Source organism: Haliotis asinina, chromosome 2 (assembly GCF_037392515.1).
Source record: "Haliotis asinina isolate JCU_RB_2024 chromosome 2, JCU_Hal_asi_v2, whole genome shotgun sequence".
NCBI lineage: Eukaryota > Metazoa > Mollusca > Gastropoda > Lepetellida > Haliotidae > Haliotis > Haliotis asinina.
The window spans coordinates 22898936-22918796 of NC_090281.1; the positions used below are offsets into that span (position 1 = coordinate 22898936).

Below are 19861 nucleotides of genomic sequence, written 5' to 3' on the forward strand. Positions count from 1 at the left end.
GAGGCTCGTGAAACGTCTTATAGAGACTGGTGGAACATCAGACAAACCACGAAGCGGAGGACCACAGGTGACCACGACCACAGGAGACCGCCATCTTCGTCTGCTGCACATACGTAACAACAGGTTCCTCACTGTGACGTCATCAGATCCTTGCACAGAATTCTCCTTGTGAATTTTCTCCCAAAACACGCACAAACCATATTTCACAGAAAAATCGTGATGAAGCTCCACGAGACCATTGAAATAACTGTTGCATTTGGGACAATGTTTTTATAATGCCTCAGGCCATGCTTTGAATGGTTGGATCGTGTCAACGTTTATAAAACCAGCGTTTTTTTGCCCCAGAGTTTATTGTGCACATTTGTCACACCCCCTATAGCTAAGGTACAGTACGCACCGTGCACTTAAAAGACCCCAAGAATCCGTTGGTGGATGACCAGATTGTGGCCACACGAATATGTGCAAACATGTAGTTGCGGGTACAGCTACGTGCGGTAAACTTGGACAACGTACCGTGACTATGTGCCCAAGTCCAAGTGTATTGTACATTACAATCATTATTCACAGTTCAGATATATCTCCATTGTTGTTTGTTGACATAATACAGCCGGCATATCAGTTGACGCGTTATCTATTGATGGTAAGCGTCTTGATATGAGAACAAAGTGAATCTACAATCACAGACCCATTGATGTGATGCAGCAATACTTTATTAAATCACTTCGCAACAATCGCTTTTCACAAAACAGCGTACCATTTCAAGCACTTACTATAGAGATTTGCGTCAGCAAATATGTTAATGCACTGGGGACACCATATGACTGAAAAGAATCCGGTGGACCGTTGTTCCCAATTCCTTACAAACTTTGGCCTGAGTTTGTGTTAACGGTCGTTCTGGTTCTATCTCAGGGGTCGTTTGATTTCAAGTCTGTGACATGTGAAGAAGTTGGCGGGCATTATCCTGCCGCAATAGGTCTAGTCTGCATGTGAACAGAGGATTGAACATAATTATCATACTGGCCATAAAGTTTGAAAAGTTGTGGTGGCGCCGCTCCATACCATCACATTTTCATCCTGACAATTTTGAGCAATGCAACATATATCATATTTGGGATTTCACTTTCTTAGTAAAGACATATGTTGCAAATATGACATATGTTGCATTTGTTCACTGTCTAAATGGCATTGTGTAATCATAATTTTGAGCAACGTAAACGTTCTTTAGGTGCTTGTAGACCAACTTTTAGCTCTGTCAAGATGAAGTGTGAACAGTGTCCCCGCCATGTTTACTCAACCTCAAATGCTGCATATACAGGAAGCAAAACTTGGCCCACCACAAGACGCCATTGGTTGGATATTTCGATTCCTCAACCAACTAAGTATAGCTAACCGGGTCCTGGGGTGTGTTTTCTCCAAGGTTTTCTGTCCGGACAACTGAAATTGATCTGAATAATATTCACTGAAGACACTCTAAGTTCAGTGACTTCATGCTCAAATTCTTCACATTGTATCTTTGAAGTAAACCTTAATTTTCACCAAAGACTTCTCAACCCCCATCTTCACCGCCCCCTCAAGAATAATACAAGGCGTCGCCCTTGCTGCATGTGATGATAAATTGCTTTCAGCCCATAGAGATCCAGAACAGTGATACACACCTCCCGTTCTTTAACATTGCACTTCAGTGACATTACGATCATCTTAGTGCCTTGTGCAGTGTTAACTCTAGTTAAGGTTGCTTCGTGAAAGCAGCCCGTGGTTAGTGAAACTCACGAATGCAAGACTAGGGCTCACTATTCGAACTGGTCCGGCTGTGTAAGATAGTGTATCAAATATATTTACATATACCTCTCTACTGTGACATTATTACATGAATAATATATTTTGTACTCAAGTACCAGTGGGGTCAGCAGTTCTGTACATATAAAACATAAACGTATCAAGCTTAAAGAATATGGAAATGTGGAGGGGATCGGTTTGTTTCGAGTATAACAAGCAAGGGGTGGAGGGTTGGGCACCCACGCTATACATCAAATCTGGGGGCTTCACTTCCTACACGCTTCCCCATAAAAACATCATAACACGCCATTACGCACGCGCGCGGGCGCGCGCGCGCACACACACACACACACACACAAAACAAACCACCCCCAAAAAAAACCCCAAACCAAACAAAAAAAAATCAAAAACAAAAAAACCCCCAAAAAACCAAACCAAACAATACAAACCCACAAAAACAACAACAAAAAAAGCCAAAAAACAAAAAAAACCCCACAAAATAAACACAAAAACAAAAACAAACAAACAAACAAAAAGAAGTATTGCTTCATAATGATCCAAGCTATTTTTTATTTTGTGCATAACGTTTTGACAAACAAGTGAAATGCTCAAGCGTCCAGTGCCTCTGAACCAAATTCTTGGTATGCTTCAGACTGGTATGTCATGTCATGCTATTGGACACACTGTCATCAGCAGGCTAATACCGGCGAAGTGAAGACTGCACCGAGGTCTAGACGTCCCAGAAAACATAACGACAGGGAAGATCGTGCAGTCGTATGCCATGCTAGAGGAAGCACAATGGCTAATTGTACACAGCTACGACATGGGTGCCATCATACAAGAGTGCCATGTAAATTATGCAGGATTGAGAGCAAGACAGCCACTCCTCAAATCGGCACCTCTATGCCCGTTTAGCCTGGTGCCAGTCAGGCGCCAGCTGGAACTTGAGGACATGGAGAAGGATTTACAGGTCGATGAAAGCAGATTTGTACAGGAGGGATTGCACAAGTTTGGAACCATGGATCCGTCAGTGTGTCGGGGTGATGTTCCTCATCACAGGTCCCGGGCCATTGAATGGACAGAGTTACCAGAACTTGATCCATGAGGTGTTGTAGTGGCTCGTTGCGTTAACTATGCTCTCGCCACACGTCCAGTCTTCATGGACAATAATTCCAGACCACATCGTGCTCCAACACAATGCAACTATCATGGCCAGCAAGAAGTCCAAACATGAATGTCACTGAACATTTGTGGGACACATTATGACATTTTAGTGTTCAACGTCAGGTCACAAGATGTACCACTAGCATGTTGCATGTCAGGTCACAAGATGTATCACTAGCATGTTGCATGTCAGGTCACAAGATGAACCACTAGCATGTTGCATGTCAGGTCACAAGATGTATCACTAGCATGTTGCATGTCAGGTCACAAGATGAACCACTAGCATGTTGCATGTCAGGTCACAAGATGTACCACTAGCATGTTGCATGTCAGGTCACAAGATGAACCACTAGCATGTTGCATGTCAGGTCACAAGATGAACCATTTGCGTGTTCCGCGCCTGGTTACTACATTTGCCTGAGTTGCACGTCAAGTCACAAGATATACCACTTGAAAGTTGCATGTCAGGTCACAAGACGTACGAGTTGAATGTTGCACGTCAGTTCACAAGACGTACGAGTTGAATGTTGCACGTCAGTTCACAAGACGTACGAGTTGAATGTTGCACGTCAGTTCACAAGACGTACGAGTTGAATGTTGCACGTCAGTTCACAAGACGTACGAGTTGAATGTTGCACGTCAGTTCACAAGACGTACGAGTTGAATGTTGCACGTCACTTCACAAGACGTACGAGTTGAATGTTGCACGTCACTTCACAAGATGTACTGTTTGTGTGTTGCTCGTCAGTTCACAAGACGTACGAGTTGAATGTTGCACGTCAGTTCACAAGACGTACGAGTTGAATGTTGCACGTCAGTTCACAAGACGTACGAGTTGAATGTTGCACGTCAGTTCACAAGACGTACGAGTTGAATGTTGCACGTCAGTTCACAAGATGTACTGTTTGTGTGTTGCTCGTCAGTTCACAAGACGTACGAGTTGAATGTTGCTCGTCAGGTCACAAGATGTACTTGACGACATCCCGAAACGTGTCGGGGCTGTTTATCTGAAGCCATTTCATTCAGAGGAGCATACCTTTAGAAGATGGGTTTCAGAATGACTTTAGTGAAAGTGTTCCGCATTTTGTATTTGTGCACATGATAAGGTAGACATAAGGAAACACTGTGTTATTGTGTGGTCTTTAGTTTGCCTAGTCAAAGTGATATTTAGGTTGTAAGACCCTGGCGATAATCGAGTCGGGACAACGTAATCCATTGATCGATGACGTGAGAAAAGAAAGACCAACGCCGTCTGGATCTTTAGCTGGACGCATGACAATATAATATCCCTGCGGAATTTACTGTAGGTTGCCATAGTATTTTAATGAGTGGTCAAATGCCATTATTTTGCAGGATCATGATAATTGATACACAATTTTATGATGAATATTTATGTTCTAACTCGATTTGTACGATGTTGTCCAATATTTTACAGCCTCTTCTTTCATTGTGGCGTTTCGATTCACACCCGTTTATGTGTAGTATGCACCTATTTCAACCCATTGTAATAGTAGAATTCGTATAGGTACGACTGAGAAGGTATTAAGGTATGAAAACATGATCCCTTAACAGTACTTAGAGGCTGCCGCTGGGGGAGACTTCTTTTCTTTTGGTGATCTGACAATATCTGAGCCTCATTTAAAACTACCTGAATTAAAATGACTTCAAGTTTCAGCCTTCGAGTTTCAGCTCCGAACAAAGATATGTCGGTAGCTTTGCATTCACAACGAACCGACACTTTATTCATTGCCAAAATGTCCAGCATCGGAAAATACAGAAGCAATATGGTGGCGGTTTAGGTCTGCCTTCTATATCTGGAGTCTCTGTTATATGTCGGGTGGCTCTGTTGACGTTACAGGCCATCAAAAACAGGGGTTGTAGTTGAAGTTCTCCTTGCCTCGCTCAAAGTCGACCGTTCACCTCTCTACGGGGGCACTGGTATGGATGTTCTTAGTAATTGTTCGATTGCAGTACGCATGCGTCAGTCAGTACGGTTCTTGGCGCCGAACAAGTCAGCCATGTTTGCCGTCGGTAAACTGCCATCAAACATTAACACATACCTGAAAGCTGACTATAATTAGTCATATTCACCATATGATCACTTAACAGACAATACTTTTTCAGTACGTCCTACAACGGAAGTTGACACTCATCCCATTCTTTTATTTATAAACCACGTGTTGGTAGTTGTCTTGTAGCATGGCAGATGCCATTTTGAAAGCAATGGGAATCTCCCCTTGTTTCCAACAAGTGTGAGTGAGTTCAGCTTTATGCCGCACTCGGCAATATTCCAGCTATATGGCGACTGTGTGTAAATAATCGAGTCGGGACCAAACAATACAGTGATCAACAGCATGATCATCGATCTGCGCAACTGGCAACCGATGACATGTCCCATCCAAGTCAGCGAGTCTGACTACCCGATCCCGTTAGTCGCCTCTCGAAGCCCCCCTTTGAAGCTGAAGAAAAGTAGTGTTTTTAACACCCTAAACGTGCTTTAAAATTACCATGCTGAGGAAAAATAAGAACATAAATGTTGGACAGTACAATATCCTTATTTTTTTGACAAGCATAGTCGCCAAACAATATTTTTTATTCTTTGTTCAACAGAAGCGAAATACTTCCTCCTAACAAACCACTGCTTCCTGTCTGTCTGATATAGGAATAGCGGGAGTGTTGCTTATTTGAGTGTGCTGTTGTTACCGATGTGTTTTTTTTTGTATTAACGATTATTATCATTGTTGACTATTGCATTCATCAGAATTAAGTCATTGTGGTTTTGCATTTATGAAAGTGTAGCCGGCAAAGCGATGAACGAATGAACAAAAGAACTCCCCCTACAAAATGTGCTCACCAATTTTAATGTTTATACTACATCAAATATTGATTTCTTTTCTGGCCTGTATGAATTTACAAAGCATATACAGTTCATACTTCCTTTGATGCACTTAGTTACCTCGCGGTATGTGATTCATTATGAAAATTGTTTTGCACTAGTCAGAACGCACCGAATCCGTGGAATTCAAATAGCAGAACATAGCTAATAGGTACGCGCTGTCTCCTATCAGACACAGACTGTCTGCTGAAATGTATGAACTGACAGATGTCATGTATGAACCGCCTGATGTCAGGTATAATCCGACTGTTAACAGATATGAGCTGTCTACTATCAGGTATGAAGTTTCACTATCAGGTATGAACTGTCTGCTATCAAGACAAGTCAAGTGAGTTTTATCGTATCAAAGGCCATCGGCCCATACACAAGTTTACACAAGTACAATGTTCGAAATTTGTAGACTCAGTGGAAATCATAGAACATCCGTTTAACAATTGGTGGTAATCCGGAGAACTTAGTGAGGGAAATCTGACAATCCATTTAACAAGTTATTTCTTAGGTCCATTCCATGATTTACAAAGAGAGATAATCTATATATTACATCGACATCATTTGAGGATAAAATTAGAAACCAAACCTATTTTACTCGTCTTAGATAGGAAGCGCTCTGGTATATATTTAGTTCGTAATTCAGCATAATAAGGACATTCATAAGTAAAATGTATTTCGTCTTCTATAGCGGAGTTACATAATGGATAAGTTCTTTGCTTTCTTTCAAGTGATATGTTCCGTCCATAATTAATCATTAGTTTTGACAAGCCAAGTCTATATTTGATATATGTATATATATTTCTTAGGTTACTACTTGTTAAAACAGATAGATATTTTTCTGGCTCTAATAATGTTTTAGACTTTTTGTACAGATCATAACGTGAACTGTTTCCTAAGTTAGATTGCCATCCTTGGTAGAACATATACTACCGACAGAAAATAAGGGAACCAAGAAATTGAATGTAGATGACTTTGACTGTGACAGGGTCCGTTATCGTGGCGTATCTCCCAAAAGCAACATCCAATGACAATGGAATTTCGCATAATGCATGCCCAGCACGTGCTACACGTGCATACAGAACTTAACTCCTGTAAATGTACTGGAGAAGTCGCAATCACTAGTGCAATAGAGATTGACACTTACTGACAGAATGCCTCCGAGGCAGTATCTCGGTGAAGCAACAAAACGGAGAATTGTGGGGATGATAGAGGAGGGGGGAAATCATTATGTGAAGTTGCCCGGCAGATGGGTAAATCAAAAAGTGTAATTTCACGCCTGTGGGATAAGTACCGTCAAACGGGTGGGGTTGCAACGAGACCTGGGCGTGGTAGACCAAAAACAACGAAACCACGACAGGATCGTCTCATTACGTTAATTGCTCTACGCGATAGGTTTAAATCGGCCCCTGCCATCAATAGAGAATTCCGCACACTCACTGGAAGACGCATTTCAACCTCAACCGTTAAAAACCGACTCTATCAAGCTCGTCTGAAAGCAAGACGGCCTTTTAAGGGTGTCACCCTTTCAGCTCAGAATAAGCGCCAAAGATTGGCATGGGCTAGGCAGCATCAGGGACGGGCTATGCACCACTGGCGTTACACCATGTTCTCGGATGAGTCAAGGTTTTGCCTACGATTCACAGATGGCAGAAAACGTTGTTGGCGTCGGAGCGGGGAGCGATATGCCAGAGCAGCAATTCTTGACCATGATCGATATGGAGGTGATAGTGTCATGGTGTGGGGTGGGAATACACATGACAGACGATCAGAGTTGGTCATCTTTAACGGAGCCATGACTGGTCAGCGATACGTTGACCAAATATTGCGTCCTGTTGTGGCTCCATTGGCTAGAGTTATCGGCCGAAATTTTGTATTCCAAGATGATAATGCCAGACCACATCGGGCCAGAATTGTCTCCGCTTATCTCTGACAAGAAGGTATCCAGACATTGGACTGGCCCTCTAGTCTCCAGACCTGTCCCCAATTGAACATCTCTGGGACGTTCTTGGTCGAAGGGTGTACGCCAGGGACCCAGGACCCGCCAACCTGGCCCAGCTTGGTGCAGCTCTCCAAGAGGAATGGCGGGCAATACCACGGGCAACCATCCGGAAATTGATTAACAGCATGCCATCAAGGTGCCGTGAATGTGTTGCCCAACATGGTGGACACACCAGATATTGAACTTGACGCCTAAAATTGATTTAGTGGATATTTAAAGCAGTTTCAAATTCGCTATTATTTCATTAGTTCCCTTATTTCTTGTCGGTAGTATATTTATTGCTACTTTACGAAAATCATTTAGAAACAGGTATAGATCGCCAACAGACTGATTAAGCCATACAAACCCATAACCATGGGAAAATAGTAGTGTCCTTATATGCGAAACCCATGTAACCTTACCGATACTATCTAGATGAATAAGCATGTTATAGACTGTTTTCGGAAGCCGATGTTCTGGCATATGGATAATACTAAACCAGTATCTTAGACATTTTATTTGCGAATTTATATAAAGTGGGTATCTTCCACATTCTCCATATATCATGTTATTTGGAGTTGCTAATCCAACACAAAGAACCTTTTTACATGCCAGTAGGTGGATTCTTTCTATGCATTCAAATCTTTGGCAACCCCACACTTCGGATCCATACAATAAAATTGGCTGTATTTGGGTGTCAAATAATTTGAAAAATATAACAGGTGTAATAACTCCAAGTTTATGCGAAATCGACATCATATTAAGTAAAGCTCATTTCTCTCGCAGTGCCAAGTCAGAAACGCATTGGTCCATATTTGGTGTTGAATTAAACATTATACCAAGATATGTATAACCATTAATTACATTAATTCGTTATCCATTTAAGTACCATATCTCGTTAAAAGTCAAAACAATAATTTTCTGAAAACAATAATTTCCGTCTTATCTAAATTTACAGATAAATTCCATTCTTTAGTGTATTTATCTAATACATTCAACTGATTTTGTAGGCCAATAACTGTATCAGAAAGTAAAATAACATCAGCAAAAAGGAGCATAAGGGTTTCTAGGAAGTCGGGATACATCTTTACACCATACTTACCGTTGCTTGAAATTTCATGATATAATTCGCTAATGAAAAAAGAAAATAGAAGAGGACTCAATATGCATCCCTGACGTAAGCCAGACGGGCAAACGAAAAAGTCAGTAATGCCAAAGTTACAACGTACACATGATTTAATATTTGAACACATTGATTTTAATACATTAAACACTTTCCGTTGTAGCCCAGCCCTTTTCAAACAATACCATAATTTATGACGATCGACTGTATCAAAGGCTTTTTTAAAACAACATATAATTTGTGTTTACGACATGGTAAACATTTTTGGACTACTGCATATAACGTAAAAATGTGATGGATGAATATTTTTTTTCTAAAACCAGCTTCAACTATCAAGTATGAAGTGTCACTATCAGGTATGAACTGTCTGCTATCAGGTATGATCTGTCTGCTATCAGGTATGATCTGTCTGCTATTAGGTATGAACTGTCTGCTATCAGGTATGATCTGTCTGCTATCAGGTATGATCTGTCTGCTATTAGGTATGAACTGTCTGCTATTAGGTATGATCTGTTTGCTATCAGGTATGATCTGTCTGCTATTAGGTATGAACTGTCTGCTATTAGGTATGATCTGTCTGCTATTAGGTATGAACTGTCTGCTATCAGGTATGATCTGTCTGCTATTAGGTATGATCTGTCTGCTATCAGGTATGAACTGTCTGCTATCAGGTATGCACTGTCTGCTATCAGGTATGAACTGTCTGCTATTAGGTATGAACTGTCACTATCAGGTATGAACTGTCACTATCAGGTATGAGTTGTCTGAAACCGGATATGATCTGACTACCATAAGGCATTGAATCGCCTTAACCTGAGTGTTTTCATTGCACCACGACAGCGACAGGTCATTTTATCATCAAATAGTATTTTTGTAGTATTTTTAAACAAAAATAAAATAAAAAAAACCCAGAGACAATACCCACCTTTGGTTCTGGGTTTGAAACTGTGGGGTTTGGGATATGCTTGAGGCTCGGTAACTGACGTTGAACTGGCATAGGTGAAGTTACTGATAGTTAAGGACACTACAAACCTGACAGGGAGTGTGGACTTTGGCTGATACGGGTTCATCAACAACGGCCCATGCTGACACCCAGCGAGAGACCTGATTGAAAAAGTCCCTGGGTAAACTCAGATTACAGTATCGCCTAACCTACATCCTAGGTCAGTCGTACTTGGATTGAAGAAACACTGACACGTGACTGTATGAGGTCACCGCACAAGTGGACGTCACCGTTAGAGGATTTTATACACAACAACACTATTTTGCAGGTAAAGTTACGAATTCTAACCTTTCTGTGTTTGGTATATGGACTCACAGTGAGTACATATGGGCCGGAGATCACTCGTATGGACAGAGCTGAGATCACAGGGCCGCTTTCGCAGTTACACAGGTAACCTGTGTCATTGACACGACGAGCACAACAATTAGGTTAAGCAGTTTTCGTGATCTACATATTTGAGAGTTTTGCGTTTCTCTGAACAACCTTACGTTATATGAGAGCTTAATGTTTGAGTTACATGAGGGCACGACGAGGGACAGGTCACTAGATGTTCCAGTTACGTTTTCCATGTCAGGTCACTAGGTGTACCACTTGAGTGTTGCACGTCAGGTCACAAAATGTACCACTTGTGTGGTGCACGTCAGGTTACAAGACGCACCATTTGAATGTTACACGCCAAATCACATAATGTACCATTTGAGCGTTACGCGCCTGGTCACTAGATGTACCACGTGAGAGCTGCACGTCAATACACGACGTACCATATGAGTCTTGCTCGTCAGGTCACAAGGTGTACCCCTTGAGTGTTGCACGTCAGGTCACATGATATACGACTTTGGTGTTCCACGACACATGAGATAAGAAAGTTTAAAATCGTTGAAAATCAATCGTTTGTTACATGTGTCTGAACATAAGTTTAGTGTTACTTTTATCTCGCGCGTTGGTTAATAATTCCATGTATTGGAACATATATGAATGATCTCACGATATTGATGTAAAGAAGAATGATGACGTCATTATTCCCCACGCTGACATGTTATCACGTTGTGCAGAATTCCATTTCAGTATTCTTGTTATTTCATATGTTAAATATATATTGCAGCCACGATGAGCAACTATACTATTCGACGGGCAACTCTTGGGGACTATGAAAGTGTTTTAGCGATCGGTGAAGTGTACAACGGAGTGGATTATCTCCCTTGTAAATATGCTGAGTTAATGGAGGACGACAACAACTTGAACTTCATATGTATTGTAGATGGAGAAGTGGTTGCTTGAAATTTCATGATATAATTCGCTAATGAAAAAAGAAAATAGAAGAGGACTCAATATGCATCCCTGACGTAAGCCAGAGGGGCAAAAGAAAAAGTCAGTAATGCCAAAGTTACAACGTACACATGATTTAATATTTGAACACATTGATTTTAATGCATTAAACACTTTCCGTTGTAGCCCAGCCCTTTTCAAACAATACCATAATTTATGACGATCGACTGTATCAAAGGCTTTTTTAAAACAACATATAATTTGTGTTTACGACATGGTAAACATTTTTGGACTACTGCATATAACGTAAAAACGTGATGGATGAATATTTTTTTTCTAAAACCAGCTTCAACTATCAAGTATGAAGTGTCACTATCAGGTATGAACTGTCTGCTATCAGGTATGATCTGTCTGCTATCAGGTATGATCTGTCTGCTATTAGGTATGAACTGTCTGCTATCAGGTATGATCTGTCTGCTATCAGGTATGATCTGTCTGCTATTAGGTATGAACTGTCTGCTATTAGGTATGATCTGTTTGCTATCAGGTATGATCTGTCTGCTATTAGGTATGAACTGTCTGCTATTAGGTATGATCTGTCTGCTATTAGGTATGAACTGTCTGCTATCAGGTATGATCTGTCTGCTATTAGGTATGATCTGTCTGCTATCAGGTATGAACTGTCTGCTATCAGGTATGCACTGTCTGCTATCAGGTATGAACTGTCTGCTATTAGGTATGAACTGTCACTATCAGGTATGAACTGTCACTATCAGGTATGAGTTGTCTGAAACCGGATATGATCTGACTACCATAAGGCATTGAATCGCCTTAACCTGAGTGTTTTCATTGCACCACGACAGCGACAGGTCATTTTATCATCAAATAGTATTTTTGTAGTATTTTTAAACAAAAATAAAATAAAAAAAACCCAGAGACAATACCCACCTTTGGTTCTGGGTTTGAAACTGTGGGGTTTGGGATATGCTTGAGGCTCGGTAACTGACGTTGAACTGGCATAGGTGAAGTTACTGATAGTTAAGGACACTACAAACCTGACAGGAAGTGTGGACTTTGGCTGATACGGGTTCATCAACAACGGCCCATGCTGACACCCAGCGAGAGACCTGATTGAAAAAGTCCCTGGGTAAACTCAGATTACAGTATCGCCTAACCTACATCCTAGGTCAGTCGTACTTGGATTGAAGAAACACTGACACGTGACTGTATGAGGTCACCGCACAAGTGGACGTCACCGTTAGAGGATTTTATACACAACAACACTATTTTGCAGGTAAAGTTACGAATTCTAACCTTTCTGTGTTTGGTATATGGACTCACAGTGAGTACATATGGGCCGGAGATCACTCGTATGGACAGAGCTGAGATCACAGGGCCGCTTTCGCAGTTACACAGGTAACCTGTGTCATTGACACGACGAGCACAACAATTAGGTTAAGCAGTTTTCGTGATCTACATATTTGAGAGTTTTGCGTTTCTCTGAACAACCTTACGTTATATGAGAGCTTAATGTTTGAGTTACATGAGGACACGACGAGGGACAGGTCACTAGATGTTCCAGTTACGTTTTCCATGTCAGGTCACTAGGTGTACCACTTGAGTGTTGCACGTCAGGTCACAAAATGTACCACTTGTGTGGTGCACGTCAGGTTACAAGACGCACCATTTGAATGTTACACGCCAAATCACATAATGTACCATTTGAGCGTTACGCGCCTGGTCACTAGATGTACCACGTGAGAGCTGCACGTCAATACACGACGTACCATATGAGTCTTGCTCGTCAGGTCACAAGGTGTACCCCTTGAGTGTTGCACGTCAGGTCACATGATATACGACTTTGGTGTTCCACGACACATGAGATAAGAAAGTTTAAAATCGTTGAAAATCAATCGTTTGTTACATGTGTCTGAACATAAGTTTAGTGTTACTTTTATCTCGCGCGTTGGTTAATAATTCCATGTATTGGAACATATATGAATGATCTCACGATATTGATGTAAAGAAGAATGATGACGTCATTATTCCCCACGCTGACATGTTATCACATTGTGCAGAATTCCATTTCAGTATTCTTGTTATTTCATATGTTAAATATATATTGCAGCCACGATGAGCAACTATACTATTCGACGGGCAACTCTTGGGGACTATGAAAGTGTTTTAGCGATCGGTGAAGTGTACAACGGAGTGGATTATCTCCCTTGTAAATATGCTGAGTTAATGGAGGACGACAACAACTTGAACTTCATATGTATTGTAGATGGAGAAGTGGTAAGTAAACAACCTGTTTGTCTAGATTAATGCCCTCTTTAGGATAAAATATCGACACTTAATATTGCCTCATAATTTAGACCATTTACCATTTGGGACAAATCAAGAAATGAAGCGTCCCTAAGGTCCCAATTTACACTCATCAGAGGGGTACACAAAGTACGCAGTCTAGACTACCAGTTGTCCAGCTTTCATTTTGTGGAAGTCGCGGTGGCTGAGCGGGCTTGGCAGCTGACTTTGTGTGCTGGCGCTTAGGTGCCTGACTCTGAGGGTGCCGGTTCGAATCCCGGATGGGACTCAACCAAACCAAGTACTAGAATTTGTACTTTACTAAGAAAGTGAAATCCCAAATATGACATATGTTGTCCCTGAGGTGGGTTTTACTGCTGGTATCACTGGAAACTAGGAAACGTGAGATAATGTGACCTGCAGACCAGGAAGAGCTTTCCCCAGTGTGGTAAAAGGGACGTAAAATCATACTCACTCACGGTATAGCAAAGAGTAAGCATGACTTTCTACAGTTTTACTACTTTTACACCAGCATCACAATGGGTGATTCAAGAGACAGGCTTCACACATTGCACACCTGTAAGGGATGGAACACAGATGTTACTCCACCCTAAGCTTTTGTCCATATTTCCGATGTGTGTAGGGGGCATATGCAAACGCTTTCCTTGGGGTGTATTTGTTGGATATATGTAATAGCCATAGACCGAGTTGCTGTGCTGTATCCTCAGCGCAATCAAACTGATTGATAAAATGATGACAAATGCACGGACAAAAATGACAGGGAAATTATATACATGTATATTGATTTATATGTGCGTTAATGTCCGGTTTTCGATCATGTTGTATCTTTGTGATGCACCTTGATATACTAGGTTATATAGTAGGGGAACTGGATAGTAAACCATGACTTATTTTGTCGTTTTTCTGACCATCAGTGGGGACCTGTGGTAAAAAGTATGAGTGAATATAGAGGCATGCAAGACTTCCTAGGTGTTTCACATTGCATCCAGCTATATTTGTGCTCTACAACTAGGTACTGTAAATGATTTAATCTGCACCACGTAATCTAGTGGTTGAGATCATGGCCACACGGTACGTTGACATGCATCAACCATGTTCAGTTTCTTTTATTGGGTGGTGTGAATAGATACTTCCACTCTGTAGTATCATGCATTCGATGAATGAATATTAAATAAATTTAGCAGCTGCCTGGTGTATCTGTTTGAGAAATCATTTATGTGTAAATAGAGTAATTACCATTAGACTGATAAAAAACACCAGTCACTCGTGCCATCAAAATGACTGCTAGTTTTCCCGCAAAATGTATCCCTTTGCTACTCCTCAGATTGGTTTCCTGTGTGGAGCTTTGATTGACAACCGGGAAGCATTTGTTCTGAGAGCTGGGAGGGTCAAGGAGGCCTACCAAGGTCAAGGTTACTACAGAGCCCTGAGGAGCCATTTATACCAAACAATGTCGAAGATCAAATCAGTGAAACACGAAAAGGTGGTTGTGTTCAACGAGATAATTCAGAAACTGCTACGACCAGATAGTGGCTTTGAACATATAACTATGCAGGTAATTAAGGCGTTTAATTTCTTCCATTCTATACAACAATTCATTTGTCTCTTATATTTACAATTTTGTAATCCAATTAGACCCCATTAATATGTGTAGTGTTCATCTCAACTGGTCTGTGTCCATTCACAAATACAATGTCATGGATACAACTAAACGTTCTGCTCCAATGTCTTTCAGAAGCTGTATACATATGAGATACCAGAAAGTTTTGTTGAAGAGGCATCATATGACCTTCAGCCTTTGACCCCGAAGGACCTTCGCCGCTTGCTCTCTAACCCGGAAACACGTCACTTCCTGTTTCCGGAAGGAATCATCTTTGTACACCGCGTGCCCTACAAATTAGTGGAGGGCAACTTTCCAAGTATTTTTAACAAACGAACTGTCCTGTTCGGCACTCCATCCTATAGCTCCCTGTATAAGCTGGTGACGACTGGACATTACTACAACGCTAAGTTAGGCTTTCGTTATATTTTAGATATATACGGATCGTCGTCTGAAGAATTCGGAGATCATTTAAAGGCTCATTTGGCATTCATTCGGGAATTTAACAAAGGAAAAACAACTGTTACTATCTTTACCCCTCAAACATTCCCTGTTGATGTACTTGACAATATCCTGAAACGCGTCGGGGCTGTTTACCTGGAGCAATTTCATTCAGAGGAGCATTACTTTAGAAGATGTGTTTCAGAATGACCTATGTGAACATGTGTCGCGTTTTGTATTTGTGCATGTGATGAGGACGACATTTCTTAAGGAAACACTGTGTTAATGTGTGGCCTTTTGTTTGCGTGGTCAAAGTAAGGTTGCAAGACCCTTTCGATAAATGGTTGAGTCAGGACAGCGGCCCTGCTTTAAGTGTGAGGTTCTTGTTATATTAGTATATGGTCCAACACGTTTTAAAGTTTTTTACGTTGTTTATTACCTCATCCCCGTCAACCCATCAGAGTAAGGTACTTAGATAACACAATGGTTATGAGTACATTTATACATTAGGACTAGAAAGACCATGGGGTTGTAGAATACCTTGAGGCCATGTAATTGACTTTCCAAGAATAATTCGGTTAAGGGTCCGTAAAGATGTCTATGGAATTACAATAGCCATGACAGTATCATTCATATATAAATGGTTGCAACTTTTAATCTGGTGAATTACATTTTTCTATTTGTCAGTTTTAAAAGTTTTTAAATATGTGTCAACCAAGTCAACAAGCCTGACCACCCTACCCCTTTAGTCGCCACTTACGACAAGCATAGTCGCCTTTTATGGCAAGCATACGTTGCTGAAGGCCTATTCTACCCCGGGACCTTCACGGGTCTAAACATAACAATAAACCTGAATCACAGGCAAAGAAAAGAAAGAATTTTTATGCCAAACTTAACAATCGGTGATTCACCAAAACTGCATGTTAGTATTTAGAAACAGACACTGATATTGTCTGATAGTGTACACTGATATTTTGTCACGACGCGTCATGAATTCTCCTGTCTTTAATTTTGTCCTTTTTGGTTTGATGCGCACACAGCAATATTCCGGCTTTATGCCTGCGGTTTGTAACTTGATAGAGTCTGTAGTAGAGAATCCAGTGATGACCAGCATTAACGCCGATCTACGCAGTTGGGATACGTAGGCATGTATCAATCAAATACATGTACTAGTGGGCGCCCATCCTATCCCTTTAGTCGGCTCTTACGACAAGCATGGGTTGCTGAGGCCGAACCCTAGGCCAAATCTCCGACTGGTAATGGCCTTTCAAGGAATACATTGCTTTTACAAATCTCTCCATGAATTCTCCAGTCGTACATATTTGGAAAGGTCTTTTAACAAAAGCCTCGTCCTTGGAATGATTCCTTGTAGACAGCCTACCTATAACTTGTTAAGAGCTAATGTCGAATAATTTGAACAAATATATGAAAATCACACATTCATTTTTTTAGATCTGGTAAATGATAATCATTAATCCATTTGCAATTTGATTCCAATGTTCGAAAGATAAATTTCATTAGCCACAGAAATGATACAACAACAACAACAACAACACAAACATACATCCACAACAAACAAACCATCACAAAATCCAAATGGCAGACAAAACAAACAACAAAACAAACGTTTAGGACCCATAAACCTCTTAATCATATATTTGGAAATAATCGTATACAAATTAGCGAATGAATACATGCTGGACATGCAAGTTAAACACAGTGGCGAAGCCACCACTAACATATTCAATGAGTAAGTGAGTGAGTTAATATTTAACTTCACATCGGCAATATTTCAGCCATATCGTGACGAAAACATTTAACAATGAAAAAGACTATATGTATATTGTAAAACCTGTCGAGGAAGGACAGTAACACAACTAGAATATCACAAGCTGAATTAAAACTAGCGTGGTAAGTTACAACTAATATCACTCTTCGCACAATACAATATAAAAAACAGGCTATAGGTTACCAACAACTGAAGGTAGATCACCATCCTAGGGACCATGGGCACAATACCTTTGCTTCCTGCATGGACCCTAGCTGGATTTACACCATCCCTTCAGATGTTAGCAATTTAGTCACATCTAGCCACAAATTAAAATACACATATACTACGATTAAAAATGTCCAAATGTACTTGGAATGTTTTGGGTCTTACATACCCTCTCAGCAGGGCAATAATTTTACAATACTTCAACCCCCTTTAAGGGTAAAGTCACTAACAATCCTAAAGCTACTAATCTAAACTACCAGTCATAAAAATACATCTATTTACAGAACATATTACTCATAATTCAACTAAAAAAACCCCAATTTCCTTAAAAAAGAAATAATTAAATGAGCGCTGACTGTGTTTAAAAGGTCTTTAATTGTTTTAACTGTTAAATACTTCTCCCTTATGATGGAGGATTCGGTACAATCAAGCAGGATATCTGCCTGTTTTAATTAAGTCTCCTGCAAACAGATCGATGAAGGTGTAACGTCTTGGACTAATAGCTGCAATTCTAAAATCTTTCCTCAATCCTCTGCAGTTCCATTGTACAATATTATTGGAATAAACAATCTTTAGGGGGGATTTACTGGGGATCTACCCCGCACTCCTTTGGAGGACGACAACCTTGTTCAGGTTGACAAGCTATGTGCCCTAGAATGGACGTTTGCAGACACGTCTATGCCTTCAAGAGCCCATATTTATTGAACAATTGAATTTTATTTTGTGACCCTTTTGGGGACTACCACTTTGTTGTTTTGAAGCATCAGGCTTAGGCTTAGGTTTACTTTTAACAGTTTGTTGACTATCAGCTGTCGATTGAGACTTTGAGTGTGACTGAGATGATGATTTGTGATCAGAAGAAGACTTTGAGGAACTAGGAAGTGATCCTTCAGTCTGAGATGATATAGCAGGGTACAAAAGCTGAGGAGAGTCGCATTACAATAGGTCAAGGCAGTTTGGCAGCCTGTGGATGATTTTGTTATTTTAGAGCTAGACCCAGATGATGTTTTTGCTGAAGCATAACTTTCTGGAAGATGAGATCTCATTACCATTTTGTTGCCTTAGAGAAAGAGATATTTTGAGTAAATTCTATTTTGTTTATCTCCATTTGTTCTTTCCAAATATGACACTGTTTAGAAAATGAGGAATGGTCGCCTGAGCTGTTGATACATTTTTAAAATCACTAGTACAATCTTTTGTTGTATGTGTTTTCTCACCACATTAACCACATACAACAGACAATGTGCAAATAGTTACACCGTGTCCATATTTCTGGCATTTAAAACACCTGAGCGGGTTGGGGATGTAGGTGTCAAATTGAATGTTACAGTAGCCTGCCTTCACTGATTTGGGTGCATTTGGAGATGGAAAGGTAAACAGATACGTATTCGTTTTGATGGTTTCCTTGTTTTTCCGAGTTGAAAAGCGCTTGACATAAAGCAAACCTTGATCCTTCATTTCTGATACTATATCAAGGCACTACATATCATCAAACAATCGATCACGATCTCTCACTTGTGTTTAAGGTTTTGTGAGCAGAGAACCGGAATGCCCACGATTTAATCAGGTTGGTTGCTTGTTGCCTTTCCCGCATTCAACTAGCAGCGCACCCGAACGTAAGCGTCTAATGTTTTTAACATCCCTAGCAATACCATGAATACCATCCAGCTTGCAGCACCAAGGATACCCGGATGATACACTCCAGCAGAAGTATTAAAAGATTAATAATTCCACCAGATTGGCCCATGAGCCACCGCCTCCTGAGCATGGGACTCTAGGCAAACTTCAAAAATGCATTTCAAAATCGGTAAAGCTCGAAGAACAAACAGGCCAAGACTGATGATAATAAATAAGATAATGACGAAACATTTCATTAACATATTTGGTAGCTCCATATTTGGACAAGTGCGAATATTTCGCTTTGTCAGTGTTGAACTAATTTTAGCTACAAATCAATGTATCCACTTGGCGTATAGGGATTGTTTTCAGTCAACGTAAATGTGTTGAAATGTTTGATATGGAAACTCTCAGAGACATCAGCAACCATTCATGTTTTAATGTGTGTAACCGTGGTTTATACCCCATGACCTTTCAAGTACAATGCACAGTTGCAATACTGACGCAACGAGCTTTATCTTAACGATGTTTAACAATTAATTAGATACCATGTGTTTACAATGAATTGTCATTTCTTCAAAGTATGAAAACTCCTTTGCAGATGTCAAAATTATTAGAGCAGTTATAAGAAATTGTCTTCTTCTTTAAGCTAATGTTAGTACCTATGCATTAGTCAGGGCACAAT

At 40.5% G+C, this 19861-nt stretch overlaps 1 protein-coding gene across 1 annotated transcript; it reads left to right on the forward strand.

Annotated features, from left to right (window-relative positions):
* Positions 1 to 13330: 13330 nt before the first annotated feature.
* LOC137272357 (histidine N-acetyltransferase-like) lies at positions 13331 to 15975 on the forward strand. Its single transcript, XM_067804729.1, has 3 exons — positions 13331 to 13492; positions 14847 to 15077; positions 15258 to 15975. The coding sequence occupies exons 1-3, from the start codon at positions 13331 to 13333 to the stop codon at positions 15771 to 15773; spliced, it is 909 nt and encodes a 302-aa protein (XP_067660830.1). The 3' UTR covers positions 15774 to 15975.
* The last annotated feature ends 3886 nt before the right edge of the window (positions 15976 to 19861 follow it).

Coding starts and splice junctions, on each gene's coding strand:
- LOC137272357 (XM_067804729.1), top strand. CDS start 13,331: ATGAGCAACTATACTATTCGACGGGCAACTCTTGGGGACTATGAAAGT. Junction 13,493..14,846: donor GTATTGTAGATGGAGAAGTG/GTAAGTAAACAA, acceptor GCTACTCCTCAG/ATTGGTTTCCTGTGTGGAGC. Junction 15,078..15,257: donor TTGAACATATAACTATGCAG/GTAATTAAGGCG, acceptor AATGTCTTTCAG/AAGCTGTATACATATGAGAT.